Source organism: Lithobates pipiens, unplaced genomic scaffold (assembly GCF_037356315.1).
Source record: "Lithobates pipiens isolate NorthernLeopardFrog02 unplaced genomic scaffold, aLitPip1_a1.2 Scaffold_23, whole genome shotgun sequence".
Lineage (NCBI taxonomy): Eukaryota > Metazoa > Chordata > Amphibia > Anura > Ranidae > Lithobates > Lithobates pipiens.
In genome coordinates, this window is record NW_027507785.1 from 56,402,303 (window position 1) to 56,419,903 (window position 17,601).

Below are 17,601 nucleotides of genomic sequence, written 5' to 3' on the forward strand. Positions count from 1 at the left end.
TATGTGCCACCATAGCAAGCCACTTGCTTTGGGGGCACACGTGCAGGTGCGTTCCTAAGCCTTGTTAACAGGGCTTGATGGACAACAGCAAGAGCTGCTGTCAAACCAACAATCCTAGTGCTGCTAGGCAGAAGTGCTAACCATTTGGCCACTATGTGTGTATTTTAGCCATTTGCCTGGAGTTCTGATTTACATTTTGTCAATTATTGAAAAAATAAAATTGCAGCAGATTAGAGGTGGAAATGTCCTTTTATAATACCTTGATATCACAATGTAGGCTGAGCTGTCACATATCGCCATCCTCACCCATTACACTTTTTCTTTGCCTCCTGTAGGGCGATGATGTATTCTGGAGAGCTCAAGTTTGAGAAGAGGACCAGGTCTGCACAGGTGGAGGGAGGAGTGCATGGACTCCATTCGTAAGTCTCCTTTCCTTTTGTCATGTGGTATCTGTGTGTGTTCTGGTGACCGAGCTCTGTATGTGTGATCTGTAGGTGTATACACCTTTCTGAAGCTTTGATAGATTTAAAGAAACTGGGGAAGAAAGACTGTCGCTGCCAAAACTTTACTTTGAAAAAATGCTAATTGTTCGGCTGCTGATCCAAGGACTTTGAAAGAAAAATTACCCTCGCAATAGGGCTCTCCCTTTGCTGCAAGGGTACAATTTTTTTGTGCAATTTTTGGGAAGGGGTGGTGACGCAAGGCTTTTTATTTTTTTTGGTCTAGGGGGAAATAAAGGAGTTATGAGTATATATATATAAAGTGCTGCCAGCTTTGCTGCAGCGGTTGAAGGGGTGGGGATCAGCCTGTCAGTGCTCAGACCATACGCTGCACACTGCATCAAATTGGTCGTCCCAGAAGGAAGCCTCTTCTAAAGATGATGCACAAGAAAGCCCACAGTTTGCTGAAGACAAGCAGACCAAGGACATGAATTACTGGAACCATGTCCTTAGTCTGTGGCGGCAACCAGGTGAGGAGTACAAAGACAAGTGTGTCTTGCCTACAGTCAGGCATGGTGGTGGGAGTGTCATGGTCTGGGGCTGCATGAGTGCTGCCGACACTGGGGAGCTACAGATCATTGAGGGAACCATGAATGCCAACATGTACTGTGACATACTGAAGCAGAGCATGATCCCCTCCCTTCATAGACTGGGCCGCAGGGCAGTATGCCAACATAATGACCTCAAACACACCTCCAAGACGACCACTGCCTTACTAAAGAAGCTGAGGGTAAAGGTGATGGTCTGGCCAAGCATGTCTCCAGACCTAATCCCTACTGAGTATCTGTGCGGCATCCCAAACAGAAGGTGGAGGAGCGCAAGGTCTCCAACATCCACCAGCTCCGTGATGTCATCATGGAGGAGGGGAAGAGGACTCCAGTGACAACCTGTGAAGCTCTGGTGACCTCCATGCCGAGAGGGTTAAGGCAGTGCTGAAAAATAATGGTGGCCACACAAAATATTGACACTTTGGGCCCAATTTGGACATTTTCACTTAGGGGTGTACTCACTTTTGTTTCCAGCTGTTTAGACATTAATGGCTGTGTGTTGTTATTTTGAGGGGACAGTAAATTTACACTGTTATACAAGCTGTACACTCACTACTTTACATTGTAGCAAAGTGTCATTTCTTCAGTGTTGTCACATGACAAGATAGAAGAAAATATTTACAAAAATGTGAGGGGTGTACTCACTTTTGTGAGATACTGTACATACAGTATACCATGATGTCCGGCAGCTGGGCTGGGACTTTCCTGTCCAACTCATGGAACAGCCAATTCACAGGAAGCTTTTTAGAAAACACTTCTAAATAATTACAACACTTCATCTGATTGAATGAGGTGGGCAGATGTCACAAACTCCACCTCATTCATAGTATTCATTCATAAAATACAAGGCTTCCTGTGAATGGCTGAGCAGCCTGGCTCCAGTTTGTTCCAGGAGCAGGACAGGAAGTCCTAGTACTGCAGCTGGAACACAGCCCCGTAAAAAAATATATGTAGCTTAGGCTACGTACAGTTAACCGCTTCAGCCTCGGAAGGTTTTACCCCCTTAATGACTAGGCCATTTTTTTTTTTTTTTTTTTTGTGATAAGTCACTGCATTTATTTAAGTGACAATTGTATGGGTGTCGTTCTGTACCCAAATAACATTGATGTCCTTTTTCTTTTCTCCACAAATAGAGCTTTCTTTTGGTGGTATTTGATCACCTCTGCGTTTTTTTTTTTTTTACATTTTATAAACAAAAAAAGCGACATTTTTAAATAATAAAAAAAAAAAAAATCTAATGTCTTCATCAATTTAGGCCACTATGTATCCTGCTACATATTTTGGGTTAAAAAAAATCACAAGTGTATATTGGTTTGAGCAAAAGTTAGAGTTTACAAATTATGGCATAGATTTATGGCATTTATTTATTTTTCTTACTGGTGATGGCGGTATTTTTTTTATTTTTTTTACGGGACTGTGACATTGCGGCAGACTAATTAGACAGCTGACACTTAGGGAACCAGTGATCAGTGCTTAAAAAATAAAAAGTAAATAAAATAAAAAAGCAGTGTAACTACTAATGACACTGGCAGGGGAGGGGGTCATCAGGGGCGATCAAAGGGTTAAGTGTCCCTGGGAGGTGCTTGCTAACTGTGTGGGGGGATGGTCTGACTGGATGAAGACAAAGATCTGTGTTCTGGCTTAGCAGGAACACAAGAGCTCTATCTGTATCCCTGTCAGAATGATGATCTGCCTTGTTTACATAGGCAGGTTGTCGCTTTGCCTCTCTCAGGAAAGCGATCTCAGGTGGCCCGCGGACATCAGATCCGCCAGACCCACCGATTGGCTCCCCCTCTGTCCAGTGCGTACACCCCCAGTATCTATTGCACGAAATGACATTCAGGTACATGGTTTGGCGCAATAGGTCCGCCCTGGCGCAGTAGATCTGCGGTAGGCGGCCTTTAACTGGCTAATACAGCGCTGAAATGTTTACTGGAAGAAGTTGAGTAGTATAGGGAGATGTATTTTAATACCCATTTGAGTATGGCCAGTAAGTCTGTGCTGTATATTAACCACTTGCCGCCCGCCCTATAGGCAATTGACGGCTGCAAAGTGGTTGCATAATCCTGACTGGACGTCACATGACGTGATTAGGATTATGAGCCGCTGCGCGCCCCCGGGGGCGCGCATCGCGGCAATCGTTGTTGCGGGGTGTCAGTCTGATACCCGGCAACTACGATCTCGGTAAAGAGTCTCCGACGGAGACTCTTTACCATGTGATCAGCCGTGTCCAATCACGGCTGATCACAGTGTAAATGGGAAGAGCCGGTGATCGGCTTTCCCTCACTCGCGTCTGTCAGACGCGAGTAGAGGAGAGCCGATCGGCTGCTCCTCTGACAGGGGGGGGTCTGTGCTGATCGATTATCAGCACAGCCCCCCCGAGAATGCCCACACTGGACCACCAGACCACCAGGGAAAAGGTAATCCTCCCTAGACCACCAGGGATGCCACGTCAGCACAATGGGTGCCAATCAGTGCCCACAATGGGCATCACTGATTGGCATGCATTGTTTGGCACTGATTGGCATCCATTACTATAACACCAATGCCGCCTATGAGTGCCCACCTGTGCCGCCTATGAGTGCCCACCTGTGCCGCCTATGAGTGCCCACCCATGCCCATCTGTGCCGCCTATCCATGCCAATCCGTGCCAATTTGTGCCACCTATCAGTGTCCATCCATGCCACTTCATTAGTGCCACATCGGTGCCCATCAGTGCCACCTTATCAGTGCCCATCAGTATAGGAGAAAACTTACTTATTTACAAAGTTTTGAAACAAACAAAAAAAAACATTTTTTTTTCAAAATTTTCGGTATTTTTTTATTTGTAGCGCAAAAAATAAAAACCGTAGAGGTGATCAAATACCACCAAAATAAAGCTCTATTTGTGGGAAAAAAATGATAAAAATTTCATTTGGGTACAGTGTTGTATGCCCGCGCAATTGTCATTCAAAGTGCGACAGCGCTGAAAATTGGTCTGGGCAGGAAGGTGTTTAAGTGCCCTGTATTGAAGTGGTTAAAATGAAAGAAATCGTTTGCTTTTTTTTTTTTTTCTTTCTTGTGATCTAAACCTGTCAATATGCCAACACTTACAGGTATGAGAAGAGATTGTTCTGACACTACTGAGCCACATCCCCGGCCACCACCCACCGTTCAGAATGTAGCAGCTGCCATCATCGCATGCCTCGTCTGTGGAGCCTTTTCCAGCTGCCGCTGCCTTACCCGCATCCGCTCTACTGTCAAAGGATTCTGGGTACTCAGAGGAAATGTTACTGATCACTAATTACTACTGTGCCTGCTGTTTTTACAATAAAAGTATCAAAATTTTAGTGTTTTTCTCAGTTTATTCGAAAATATTTTTTTTCTTTTTCTCCTCTATTCAACAAACTATAAAATAGTTCTCTGTTTTGTACATTCACCATAAATAGACAACCTCTATATTCTGACAGGTCTTGCTGTGAAATCCAGTTATGGATGGAGTATATAAATGTTAAGCTGCGGCCAGGCTTCTGCTATTGGTTGGGGGTCTTCCTGTGTTGATGAGCAATCAAGCCATCGCTGTGAGCTGGAGTTCCCATTTTGATGGAGTTTATATTCCAATGGAGACACTGCTCACATTCTCTATACAAAATATTTAAAGGATAAATTCACCTTTAAAAAAAAAAAAAGATTGCTGCAGGTAAAAAAAGTGCCTTTTTTTTTTTTTTTTACTTGGAACCTGGAAAGCATTGCACCCTATGATCAGCAAATTGTGGGTGCCATGCAGGACTCCTGCAGACTTGTCAGTGTATCTGTCTGCTTGTACCTCATAAGGGCAGACAGATTCACACTGACAGGAAAAGTGACTTAACTACCAGAGCACTCAACAGCGCCATGGTAGTTTATTGAAACTACAAACTGACAGCCACAAAGGCGGTTGGGACTTGTAGTTTCCCATTTGCAGAGGCCTGTGAATGAATAATGTGGCCGAGCAGGCAAAGCCTCACACGGCCATGTTGTTTTCTGACAGTGGGTGATCGAATAAGATGCAATCACTGAGCAGCAAATGATATCACCTGTGATGTATTTCAGTTATCCTGCAAACCTGGCCTGTTAGTGGGTCCTGAGGACAGGGTTGATGACCACTGCTCTAAATACAGGTGGAACTTGTAACCTGTTCCAAAAGGTGAACTTCTCTTTTAACAAACATTTGGCTGGACTTTGTCCAGCAGTATTCATTGCAGGTCTGCCTGGGCTCCACTATGTTTCAAGCAGAGGCGATTCAAAATGAGAATCTCTATATGCCATTGGACAGCATAGCTGCCATATCCACAGACCAAGGAGGGCATCTGGAGCTGGCCTTTGTTGTCTGCATTTGAAAAGTACTTTAGAACTCAGATGACACTGAGACCCGTGCTGAGCTGCTTCTTCAGGCCATGCAGAGGCAGCAGCTTCACATTTGCATGTCAAAATCTGAGAGGCGGGTGCACAGATCCAGGAGGCGGAGGCACAGTGTCTGCGTTTGGATCCATGCACCACCTGCTCCTACTTGCATGTTAAAATTTTAAAGTGGTTGTAAAGCCTAAACTTTATTTTTTTATCTTAAAGAGGAAGTAAACCCTGATGGGTTTACTTCCTCTTCGATTCCCTGCAAAAGTAAAGCATAATGACAACTATGCATTGCATAGTAGTCCATTATGTGTCACTTACCTGACACAGGAGCCAACGAAGTCACCGCTGTCCCCTGTAGTCCGGCGCATCCATCTTCTCGTGGGTCTCGCTGCTCAGATGCTGTCATTTGTCTGAGCCGCGATGACGTCACTCCCGCGCATGCGCACAGGAGCCACCACTCGCGGCATATCGCTGTTAACTGCAGCGCTGCCTTTTGGCAAATATCTCCTAAACCGTGTAGGTTTGGGAGATATTTCTTGGACCTACAGGTAAGCCTTAATCTGGGCTTGCCTGTAGGTCAAAGTGGTTTGTAAGGATTTAGGAAGGGGGGGGGGGGGGGGGGGGGAAGGGGGGGGGGGGGGAATCCTACAGCCACCAAACTCTGGTGCCTCTGGGTTGGAGCCCCAGTAGACTGTCACAGCAGCTTTGATCCTTGTCTACAGGAGTCCTGAAAATACCAAAAAGTAACGAGACACCTTCTCAGATTGCAGTTCTACCAAGAAACTGCCACCAAACAGAACTGCTGTGTCATTTTTGCTTCTTCGGGGTCCATCCTTCTTTGCGTTGGAAAAGCGCTTGTAAACGATATGCGCTTCTAGTTGCTGGTGACTGGAATTAAGGCGGCTGCTGTTAATCGTCGTTCACTAGCAAGAAAGTTGAAGGTGGCACAAGCATTGGGCTGGGAAGAAAAAAAAAAAAGTGTAAACTTTAATAAACAGTTTTACTAATCTTGAGACATTACATAGAAAAGATCAGAATTCTACACTTGACTAACATAATAAATTCACATTACATATGGTAGCATTGGAAAAAAATAAATAATTTCATCTGTTGCAGTACAGGGAGGCCCGGTCACCCTACTGTCCAGGATGTAACTAGGAGAGCCAACACTCCCCCCCCCCCCCCCCCCCCCCACACCACCTTGAATGAGGCTGTAATAGTAGCTGGAGGAGGGTGAAGGGATGACTGTTCACTATTTTTCACATTAGAGAAAACCAATAGAGATCTCCGGCCACAGTGGAGAGGAGAGGAGAGGGGTTAGGCCTTGTAAATGCAAACGTCATAGCTTATGTAAGGAGCAGTATGTAGAAAATAATCCGCTTTAATGGAGAGTACAAAAAAAAAAAAAATAATCCTATTTTGCACATTAAAGCGGACCTTCAGTCTTTTTTTTTTAAACTTTCCATCTATTAAATCTTCTGCTCTTGTTGTTTTAACTTTGGATGGTAATTTTTTTTTTTTTTTTTTCTGCTAGTAAATACCTATAAACAGCTCACTTCCTGTTTCCTGTCTGGTCATTAGCCTAGGCTTTTGACATCATGCACAGCTATTTCACTGTCAGTTTGCCAGGGAGGGAGGTGAGGGGGAGTCATAAGAGGGCCAATGAAAGCTGCAGAGCTGGAGGTGTCCCTCTGTGTAAAACCCAGGAAGTGAGCAGGCAGCAGCTTCAGCTGCCCACAGTTAAAATGGCTGCAGCCAGACTCAGTGGAGGGAGATTTCTGCATCATATTTGGAAAGTACAGAGTCACAGTATAAATAAAATATGCAAAGTGGTTGGAGGGAAGCTTCAGAATGGCAAAGATGTTTTTATTACAAATGATGTGAGCAGACTGCCGTTCTTCTTTAGATGCCAAAATTATTGCAGATACTCACCGTGTCCTGAACCTCCACAGCCACCCCGTGTTCTCTCATTATCTTTAATAGTTTTGGATCCAGTCTCTCTACACGGTCGCCGGTGCCCAGAACCAGGATCTCTGCGGGAAGAGATAAAAGCGGATACAAGATTCAGATGCCAGACTTCACATGGCCTGCATCTTTACTGCAGCTAACTTTAAACCTCTAGCACAGGGATATGCAATTAGCGGACCTCCAGCTGTTGCAAAACTACAAGTCCCATCATGCCTCTGCCTCTGGGTGTCATGCTTGTGGCTGTTAGAGTCTTGCAGAACTACAAGTCCCATGAGGCATAGCAAGACTCTGATAGCCACAAGCATGACACCCAGAGGTAGAGGCATGATGGGACTTGTAGTTTTGCAACAGCCGGAGGTCCGCTAATTGCATATCCCTGAATTGTAGCCAGATCTGGGCTTGCCTTGAAGTGTACCTGTACAGCTGCAGCTTAGATCTTCTATTGATAGAGGTTTGTTGTATACTGGGAAGTCCTTACATCTACCGTGTGCCAGCAGTTTTCAGAAAATAGTGTTCTGTAAAAGGATCAGGTACCAGACAGCTTCTAGTACCTATATACACGGCTGCGAGAAACTGATCTTAAAGTTGAATTTAGAGCTCACTGTAGCATTTTTTTTTTAAAGCTTTTCTAAACCCAATCCATCCTTTACCCCAAGGCTCCAAACCACATTTGGAGTTTTGGGATCTTGGGCAGAATTGTTGCCAATATGCCAAACGCAATCTCAAATCGCACTGCAAATGCAAAAAACACATGTTCAGGTGCCATTTGGTTTCAAGCATTTAGGTTTAGGAGTTTGTCTATGAAAACATTTGACCATTCTTCCAGAAGCACATTTGTGAGGTCAGGCACTGATGTTGGAAGAGAAGGCCTGGCTCGCAGTCCCCGGTCCAAATCATCCCAAAAGGTGTTCTATTGGGTGGAGATCAGGACTCTGTGCAGGCCAGTCACGGTACTCCACCCTAAACTCGCTCATCCACACACTATATTGCCAAACGAATTTGGCCACCTCTCCAAATCATTTGGTGGAGGTGGAATTATGGTGCGGGGGTTGTTTTTTCAGGGGTTGGGCTTGGCTCCTTAGCTCCAGTGAAGAAGGCTGAGGTCAGGACTCGGTGCAGGCCAGTCAAGTTCCTCCACCCCACACTTGCTCATCCATGTCTTTAAGGATCTTGCTTTGTGCACTGGTCCAAATAATTTGGTGGGGGTGGGGTTGGGCTTGGCCCCTTAGTTCCAGTGAAGGGAACTCTTGAAGAGGAACTGTAGTCTGCTCACATTGTTTGTAATAAAAACCATCTTTGCCATTCTGAAGCTTTCCTCCAACCACTTTGCATATTATTTTATATATACTGTGATTCTGTACTTGCCAAATATGGAGCAGAAATCTCCATCCACTGAGTCGGGCTGCCACCATTTTAACTGTGGGCAGCTGAAGCTGCTGCCTGTTCACTTCCTGGATTTACAGAGGCACACCTCCAGTGCTGCAGCTCTCATTGGCCCTCTTATGACTCACCCCCCACCCCTGGCAAACTCCCCTCTCTGAATGGATACAGGGAGCTGTGGCTCGGGTGCCCCCAGAGCAAGCCGCTTGCTGTGGGGGGCACTTAACAGGAGGAGAGAGGCCAGGAGCACCAAACAGGGACCCAAGAAGAGGAGGATATGAGAGAGCGAGCACGCTGTGCATGATGTCATAGGCTTTTAGCTTAGATTCTATTTTTAGAGCAGCTTTACCGTCGTTTTAGCTGCGCTATTCGGCAGCTAGCAGGTGGTTTTAACCCGAAAAAGGGTTAAATCCGCCCACAAAATGCAGCTGCACTGCCCATTGATTTTAATGGGCAGGAGTGGTGTGTTCACCGCTCCTATACCGCTCCAAAGAAGCTGCTGGCAGGACTTTTTGCGACGCCCTGCCAGTGCTGTGCCCCAGTGTGAAAACTCGGGCTTTAACACTGGGATTGCAGCTGATGCTTTTACAGGTGCTATTTTCAGCGCTAAAGCGCCTGAAAAACACCTCCAGTATTTAAGGGGTCTAAAGCATCAGCATACCAAGACATTTTGGACAAGTTCATGCTCCCAAATTTGTGGGAACAGTTTGGGGACGGCCCCTTCCTCTTCCAACATGACTGCCCACCAGAGCACAAAGCAAGGTCCATAAAGACATGGATGAACGAGTTTGGGATGGAGAAACTTGACTGGTCTGCACAGAGTCCTGACCTTTACCCAATAGAACACCTTTGGGATGAATTCGAGCGGAAACTGCGAGCCAGGCCTTCTCACCAGTGCCTGACCTCACAAAATGCGCTTCTGGAGGAAGCGTTAAAAACATTCCCATAGACACACTCCTAGACCTTGTGGACGGCCTTCCCAGAAGAGTTGAGGCTGTTCTAGCTGCAAAGGATGGGCCAACTCAATATTGAACCCTACGGACTAAGACATAATTAAAGTTTATGTGTTTGTAAAGGCAGGTGTACCAATACTTTTGTTAATTTAGTGTGTACTGATGTGGAAGGTGGACTAGACAGGTATTAATGGTTAATATTACAAACAGACTTAGACATTACCTATCCTGGGAACCAGTAAGCGGAACAAGGATAGACTTTCGTAGGAGATGTCTCTATAGGAGAGAACCTAAAACACAAGACAGAAATGGGATTATTCTCCAAATCCAGCAACAGACCTCATATCACAAAGTACATACAAGTCTTCATCTGGGTCAAATACACTTTGGTAACTCTCCATCCATGGCGCCAGTGTCAGTACTGCTATGGGGGCGGCAATATTGCTCCCCACTGTACCAGCTCCATCTTTATACATACAGTTGTGCTCATAAGTTTACACACCCTGGCAGAATTTATGATTTCTTAGCCCTTTCCTGACAGACCCTTGCATCTTTCATCCAGTGCTGCACTGACGTTTCTGGATTCTGAGTCATGGGGAAAGCAAAATAATTGAAAAAGGATCTGCAGGAAAAGGTAGCTGAACTGTATAAAGCAGGAAAAGGATATAAAAAGATATCCAAGGAATTGAGAATGCCAATCAGCAGTGTTCAAACTCTATTCAAGAAGTGGAAAATGAGGGGTTCTGTTGAAACCAAACCACGGTCAGGTAGACCAACTAAAAATTTCAGCCACAAACGTCAGGAAAATTGTTCAGGATACAAAGAAATACCCACAAATACCTTCAGGGGAAATACAGAACTCTCTGAAAACATGTGGTGTGGCTGTTTCAAGATGCACAATAAGGAGGCACTTGAAGAAAGATGGGCTGCATGGTCGAGTCTCCAGAAGAAAGTCATTACTACGCAAGTGCCACAAAGTATCCCGCTTACAATATGCCAAACAGCACAGAGACAAGCCTCAAACCTTCCTCCACAAAGTCATTTGGAGTGATGAGACCAAAATTTAGCTTTTTGGCCACAACCATAAATGTTATATTTGGAGAGGAGACAACAAGGCCTATGATGAAAGGTCCACCATCCCTACCGTGAAACACAGAGGTGGGTCGCTGATTTGTGGGCTACAAAAAAGGCACAGGAAATTTGGTCCCACTTGTTGGCAAGATGAATGCAGTATGCCATCAAAAAATACTGGAGGAACATTTGCATTCATCAGTCGGGAAGCTGCGCATGGGACGTACTTGGACATTCAATGATCCAAAACACAAGGCCAAGTCCACCTGTCATTGGCTACAGCAGAATAAAGTGAAGGTTCTGGATCTGCCATCTCCGTCTCCTGACCTCAATATCATTGAGCCACTCTGGGGAGATCTCAAAAACGTGCCGTTCATGTAAGACAGCCCAAGAATTTACAGGAACTGGAGGCTTTTGTGCCAAGAGGAACGGGCAGCTTTACCATCTGAGAAGATAAAGAGCCTCATCCACAAATACCACAAAAGACTTCAAACTGCCATTGATGTTAAAGGGAGACATACACAGTATTAAGAACTGGGGGTATGTAAACTTTTGATCAGGGTCATTTGGGTAGTTTCTGCTGCTCTTATGATTTAAAAAGAGTAAACACAGCTGATTGATAATAAATGTCTTCAGCCAAACACTAACCATGAGTGAAAGAAAAGTCTTTGTGTTATTCATATTCTCTGAAAAATGGCCAAGAAATCATAAATTCTGCCAGGGTATGTAAACTCATGGAGCACAAATGAGAGAGATAGAGATAGAGATAGAGAGATAGATAGATACACACACACACACACACACACACACACACACACACACACACACACACACACACACACACGGGTGGATTTACAAAGAGCAAACAAACTGTGCATTCTGCAAGGGCAGTTTCTCCAGAGCTTAGTAAAATGAGGTGAAGCTTTACTTTGCAAAGAATACCCAATCACATGTAAGAAAAAAAAAAAAGATTTTTCGCCTCCACATGATTGGATGATGGAAGTCAGCAGAGCTTCCCCTCATTTACCAAGTTGTGGAGCAAATGCACTTGCAAGGTGCACAGTCTATTTTCATTTAGCAAATCAACCCCATAGTATATAAAAAAAATTCTCTCACAGAGCAGAAGATAATTGATTTTTAGTGGCCTCTAACGATGGCCATATCCACTGTCTACTCATTACAAGTGCACTTTGATTATGGCTACCTCAGTGTGGGGGGGGGGGGGGTCTTTATACTTACATTCCATTGCAGGATAGACCTGGGAATTAGGGCGCAGGGCCCGACAACCTCATTCCCATTGATGATGAAGCCTTGTCGGCTGTAACTCTCCACAAACATTATATCTGGGGAGTCCCTTTCCACGTGGGTCACTGTCGTCTTCTCATACAGCTCATCTCCAGTCGGGAAGAGGCGGTGGGACCTCTGTGGCTGCCTGTAACAGAGATGTCGGAATCTCAGCCCTTTTAACATGTGACTTGGTGTCAGAATTACAGGGAGGGTCAGTATTGTGTTGGGGGTTACAGGGAAGGTCAGCGTTAGGGTTAAGGGGAGGCTTGAGCTAGACTTATACTTGATTCCCTCATCTGCACTGCTGACGAATGTATTTGGACAGCTACAGCACACCAGTGGCTGTCTGAACACCTAAAAAGCGAGGTTACAGGGAAAGTCAGTGTAGAGGTTACGGGGAATGGGAGGGGCCAGTGTAGAGGTTACGGGGAAGGGGAGGGGCCAGTGTAGAGGTTACGGGGAGGGCTCAGGGTTGAGGTTAAGCTAGACTTATACTTGATTCCCTCATCTGCAGTGCTGAATAAGTCTAGCTTAACCTCAACCCTGAGCCCTCCCCGTAACCTCTACACTGGTCCCTCCCATTCCCCGTAACCTCTACACTGGTCCCTCCCATTCCCCGTAACCTCTACACTGACCTTCCCTGTAACCTCGCTTTTTAGGTGTTCAGGCAGCCACTGGTGCTGTAGCTGTCTGAATACATTATTCAGCAGTGCAGATGAGGGAATCAAGTATAATGTATTCAGACAGCTACAGCACACCAGTGGCTGCCTGAACACCTAAAAAGCGAGGTTACAGGGAAGGTCAGTGTAGAGGTTACGGGGAGGGGCCAGTGTAGAGGTTACGAGGAAGGGGAGGGCCCAGTGTAGAGGTTACGAGGAAGGGGAGGGCCCAGTGTAGAGGTTACGGGGGAAGGGGAGGGGTCAGGGTTGAGGTTAAGCTAGACTTATACTTGATTCCCTCATCTGCACTGCTGACTAATGTATTCAGACAGCTACAGCACCAGTGGCTGTCTGAACACCTGAAAAGTGACTGCATCTGAATGAATGCGATCACTGTTTGGCTGATAATTCTCCACCTAGCTCCTTCCAATTTTCAATCACAGACTGAGTTAGTAGTGTTGGAGATAACAAGGAGGGTTAGTGTTTGGAATACAAGTGGTGTTAGGATTAAGGGGTTACAGGGAGGGAGTTTTGAGGTTACAAGGAGGGTTGGGGGTTAAGGTGACAGGGCGGCCAGTGTTAGGGATACAGGGAGGGTTGGTGTTCTTATAAGCATGAAAAGGAGGGTCATAGTTGGGCACCTCCCTCCACCAGAACCAGTCCCCCTGCTCTGAAAGCTGAAGCATTGTTTAGAGAAGGGAATTCAGTATAAAAATCGGTGTAACAGAAACATTTCATAGTAAATAGTACATTGACTTGAATAAATCATACAGAAGGATGATTGTGGAGGAAAGAAAAACAAGAATTCGGGCTCATATGAGGGTTTATTGTGAGCTATTGGTCCTATCAGACATTAAATTACAATATGGCTCGTGTGACAATTGTCTATGCAATTTTTTTATTTTTTTTTTCACAAAAAGCGGCGTTACGCTTTAGGGCCGGTTCACACAGCGAGGCGACACGGCTTGCCTCGCCTCGCTCCCGCAAGTCGCCCCCATTCAGTACTATGGAACCGTTCTGAGAGGAGCGACTCGAGTCGCTCCGACTCAGAAAAAAGGTTCCTGTACTACTTCGGGGCGACTTCGGGGGCGACTTGCATTGACTTCTATACAGAAGTCCTCTGCAAGTCGCCGCTGAGCTCCTCGCAGGTCGCGGCGAGGTAAGTCGGAGACGCCTCGCCGCGCCTCGCTGTGTGAACCGGCCCTTAAGTGTCAGGCCATATTGGCCTACATAGACAATGACAGCTGAGCGCGGCAAGCTGGCCGATCGCTCCCCAAGGACACGCTTCCTTTCCTCTGATACTTCCCACCCTCAGGCCTGACATACCAAGTGGGCGCCGTTATTGCTGACCCGTACTTCATCCAGCGCGGCGCCGACGCTCGCAGAAGTCGGAGGCCGAAAAAGGTTGATGGGATCATAATGGCAACTGCAGAACAACTGTAAAGAAAGAGAAATGAGAAGATGTAATGATTACCGGCCATCAATGTGAAGAGTCCATACAGACAAGTCATTGTCACAATTCTAGACATACAGTACATTCAACACCACCCACTGGGCTCTGAGGAAGAAGGTAATCCTTCGAAACGCGTCAGCTGGCAGTGGTCCCTGTATTCTCCTCTGCTACCATCTGGAGTCTGCTTTTTTTGACCAATTCCCATCGTCTGGAGACCATTTATATTACGAGTTTTCTTCTATACGTTGCCAAGTAGTTTCTTATTTAATTTTTTTAATACAATTATATCTAAGGATAATGCACAGGGTCATGGGGCACCCTTGTTTTCCTCTCTTTTCTTTTTGACTGCTAGGATTCCCCTATCCTTGAGGGCAGCAAGGCCCTGAGACGTTATCCATTACAAAATCGAGTCCATCTGGTAATTCACTTGTGCGCAGGAGTGTTTGTTTTCTCCACTCTAATTACTTACCTGAGCCCCATCTCCCTCCAGAGTGTCTAAGCCGTCCGGGACACTCATACTAAATTGGCTGGGGCACAGCAGCAGCCGTGCCATTGGCTACCATGGCTGTCAAAGTAATTCAAGAAACGGACAACTTCTCCTGCGCTCTGGTGTCTCGGTCTTCGAAGTGCGATACCGACAGTTTTAGAAAGTAGTGTCAAAAAGGTCTTGCAGCCCTCCTTAGAACATTGGATATTCAAATACTAGAGAAAAAACAAAACAAAAAAAAACAAAAAAGAAAGGCGCACTGACCTAGTGCATTACCATAAATAGAACTTTATTGAAAACAGAACAAATGGCAAAATGGCTACTCACAAACGAGTATTGATAAAAAGGCAAAAATCAATACAATTGGATCCATCGCACCGAACATCGGCCCATCCAGATCCGATGTCGGATGAATTGACAAATACCTCAACGAAAACGTCAGACGCGTTTCAGGGGTGACCCCCCTTTCTTCAGAGCCAAAATAAGCAGTTGCTTATTTTGATTTTGCCTTTTATCAATACTCGTTTGTGAGTAGCCATTTTGCCATTTGTTCTGTTTTCAATAAAGCTCTATTTATGTGCGCCTTCCATTTTTTGTTTTGTTTTTGTCAAAGTAATTCAGCCAATCTGGGGAGAGAGGGGGCGGGGCCAGGTCAGGGCTCCATGTCTGAATGGACACACGGAGTTGTAACTCCCCATAGGAAGCTGCTGGCTGTGGGGACACTCGATAGGAGGAGCAAAGAGGGACCCGAGGAGAGGAGGATCGGGGCCACTCTGTGCAAAACCACTGCAGAGAGGAGGTAAGTAGGACATTTTTTTTATATAAAAACAAAGAAGGACTTTACAATCACTTTAAGCCCCGTACAGACAATGAGGAAATCAGTAGAAAAATTCCATACAAAGCACGATCGTTCGATCTTCATTTAGCGTGTACACAACTTCTGACATCCAATTATGACTTTTGCAAAGAATGAGAAAAATCGGACGATCATTCGCCCGATTTTCTTATAGTGTGCACACCGCTTAAGATAGACTAGCAGATTTAGATACATGAACACATTTTATTTATGTAAAACCTTTATCTCAAAAAAAGGGGGGAAAAAAAAAATAAAAAATGTTGTAGCCAATGTTAAAGTATTAGCTGGAGTTCGGTTAATTTTGTTAGTGTATCTAGATCTGCTAGCACATCTAACACGCCCCTCCCCCCAAGACCGACAATGCTGCTGTACAAATGTGCCCCCTGTGCTCCTTCATCCAGAGTTGGAGGCGCTCCAATACGGAAGGTGTGTTACTGGCCAGATCACCAGGAGAAAACAGAAGGGAAAAAAAAATAAAATAAAAAAACGCCTAAGGGCTGGTTAGCACCACATGCAGTCCAGTGCTTTTTATTTTCTGCATCAAAAACACATGGAAAGTGCTTGCAGTTCCAGTAAAAAAATAAAAGAACATGCTGCATTTTTCCTGGAACTCTGTAAAACACATGTTCTTATTTAAGGTTAAGAAAAAAAAAAAAAAGGAGGAAGAAGAAGAAAGAAGAAGAAAGAAGAAAGAAGAAGAAAGAAGAAGAAAGAAGAAGAAAGAAGAAGAAGAAAGAAGAAGAAAGAAGAAGAAAGAAGATGCACTGGACTGCATCAAAAACACACTGAAACGCATCAAAAAACATGCATGCAGAAAAGCATCTAAAGAAAAGTTTCTATCATGTGAACTGACCCTATAAAAAAGAAAGAAAAAAAGAAAAATTATGCAGCCACCACATCTAATGATTGGTAAGCTGCAATATATTACATTTCTAGTTTTAAAGCAGAACTAAACCCTCCTATACTTTACAGCCAAGGAAGCCGCCATCAGTTTGATCTGCAAGTTACCATAGCGCTGCATATGTGATCAGGTAGGACACCAGCTACTGAATGGCTTAAAGCAGAGCTCCACCCTAAAAAAAAAAAAAAAATAATAATAAAAATTATTATATATATACATATATCCATCCAGGAGCTACAAATACTGCTGAAGTCGGCAGCAGATGACTAGCAATCGTTCATCTCTTGCGGCTCCCCCCACCGCCATCCTCTGTCAGGGAATCAGGACGTGAAGCATTGCGGCTTCACTGCCTGGTTCCCTACTACGCATGCGCGAGTCACGCTGCGCGTCTTCACTGGTCCCCGTTGCGTTCTGGGAATTGTTTGTTTCCCAGAACAAAACGGGGGTGGGGGGGGGGGGCATCTGCGGCTAGCTATGCCTGGAGGTGGGTGCAGATACCTGTATTATACAGGTATCTGCACTCCCCCCCCCTTGAAAAGGTGTCAATTGTGGCACCGGAGGGGGGAGGGGGGGTGAAGGAATCCACTGAGTGGAAGTTAAACTTTAGGGTGGAGCTCCGCTTTAACATTTCGGTTGACAGCATGAGCAACTGTGACAGTGATCACTGACAGCATACCATGAATATAACTATTGAGGGAAAACATTAAATCAATGGGTTGGGTTCCCTTTTAAAAAGAAGAACAAACTTCACCCCCTCCCCCCACCCCATTAAAAAAAAAAAAAAATCCTTCTTTGCTGGGTTATCCACATGGTACATACCCCAGCTTTGTCCTGCTCCACCACCGTATCCTGGGACCCGTGCCTCCATCTCCTCTACTTACATTGTCCGGGGGGGGGGGTTCGTGGGGCGCAGTCTCTTCTGGGTTCTTATGCCGCGTACACACGATCGGATTTGCCAACGGGAAATGTTGGATGTGAGACAATAAGTCCGACCGTGTGTACGCTCCATCGGACATTTGCTGCCAGACTTTCCGCCAACAAAAATGTTGGATGGCACGCTCTCAAATTTTCCACCAACAAATGTCTGTTGTCAGATTTTCCAATCGTGTGTACACAAGTCCGTCGGACAAAAGTCCAAAAGTACAAACACGCATGCTCAGAATCAAG

General features: G+C 45.3%; 2 protein-coding genes across 4 annotated transcripts in view; one reads left to right on the top strand and one right to left on the bottom strand.

The window, feature by feature from the left end:
• The window catches only part of IMPDH2 (inosine monophosphate dehydrogenase 2), a 48,392-nt gene extending 44,015 nt beyond the window's left edge, over positions 1–4,377 (top strand). For both annotated transcript variants that reach the window (XM_077451673.1, XM_077451674.1), the window contains 2 exons: positions 336–419; positions 4,144–4,377. In XM_077451673.1, coding sequence (XP_077307799.1) covers positions 336–419; positions 4,144–4,165 — 106 coding nt within the window. In that variant the 3' untranslated portion in view covers positions 4,166–4,377. The remainder of the gene's footprint in view (positions 1–335; positions 420–4,143) is intronic.
• A 1,657-nt stretch (positions 4,378–6,034) lies between these two features.
• NDUFAF3 (NADH:ubiquinone oxidoreductase complex assembly factor 3) overlaps positions 6,035–17,601 on the bottom strand; it is a 12,941-nt gene continuing 1,374 nt past the window's right edge. For both annotated transcript variants that reach the window (XM_077451676.1, XM_077451675.1), the window contains exons 2-6: positions 14,064–14,174; positions 12,031–12,223; positions 9,944–10,010; positions 7,352–7,452; positions 6,035–6,377 (exon numbers count right to left, since the gene is read on the bottom strand). In XM_077451676.1, the coding sequence (XP_077307802.1) occupies positions 6,294–6,377; positions 7,352–7,452; positions 9,944–10,010; positions 12,031–12,223; positions 14,064–14,155 (537 nt within the window). In that variant the 5' untranslated portion in view covers positions 14,156–14,174 and the 3' untranslated portion in view covers positions 6,035–6,293. The remainder of the gene's footprint in view (positions 6,378–7,351; positions 7,453–9,943; positions 10,011–12,030; positions 12,224–14,063; positions 14,175–17,601) is intronic.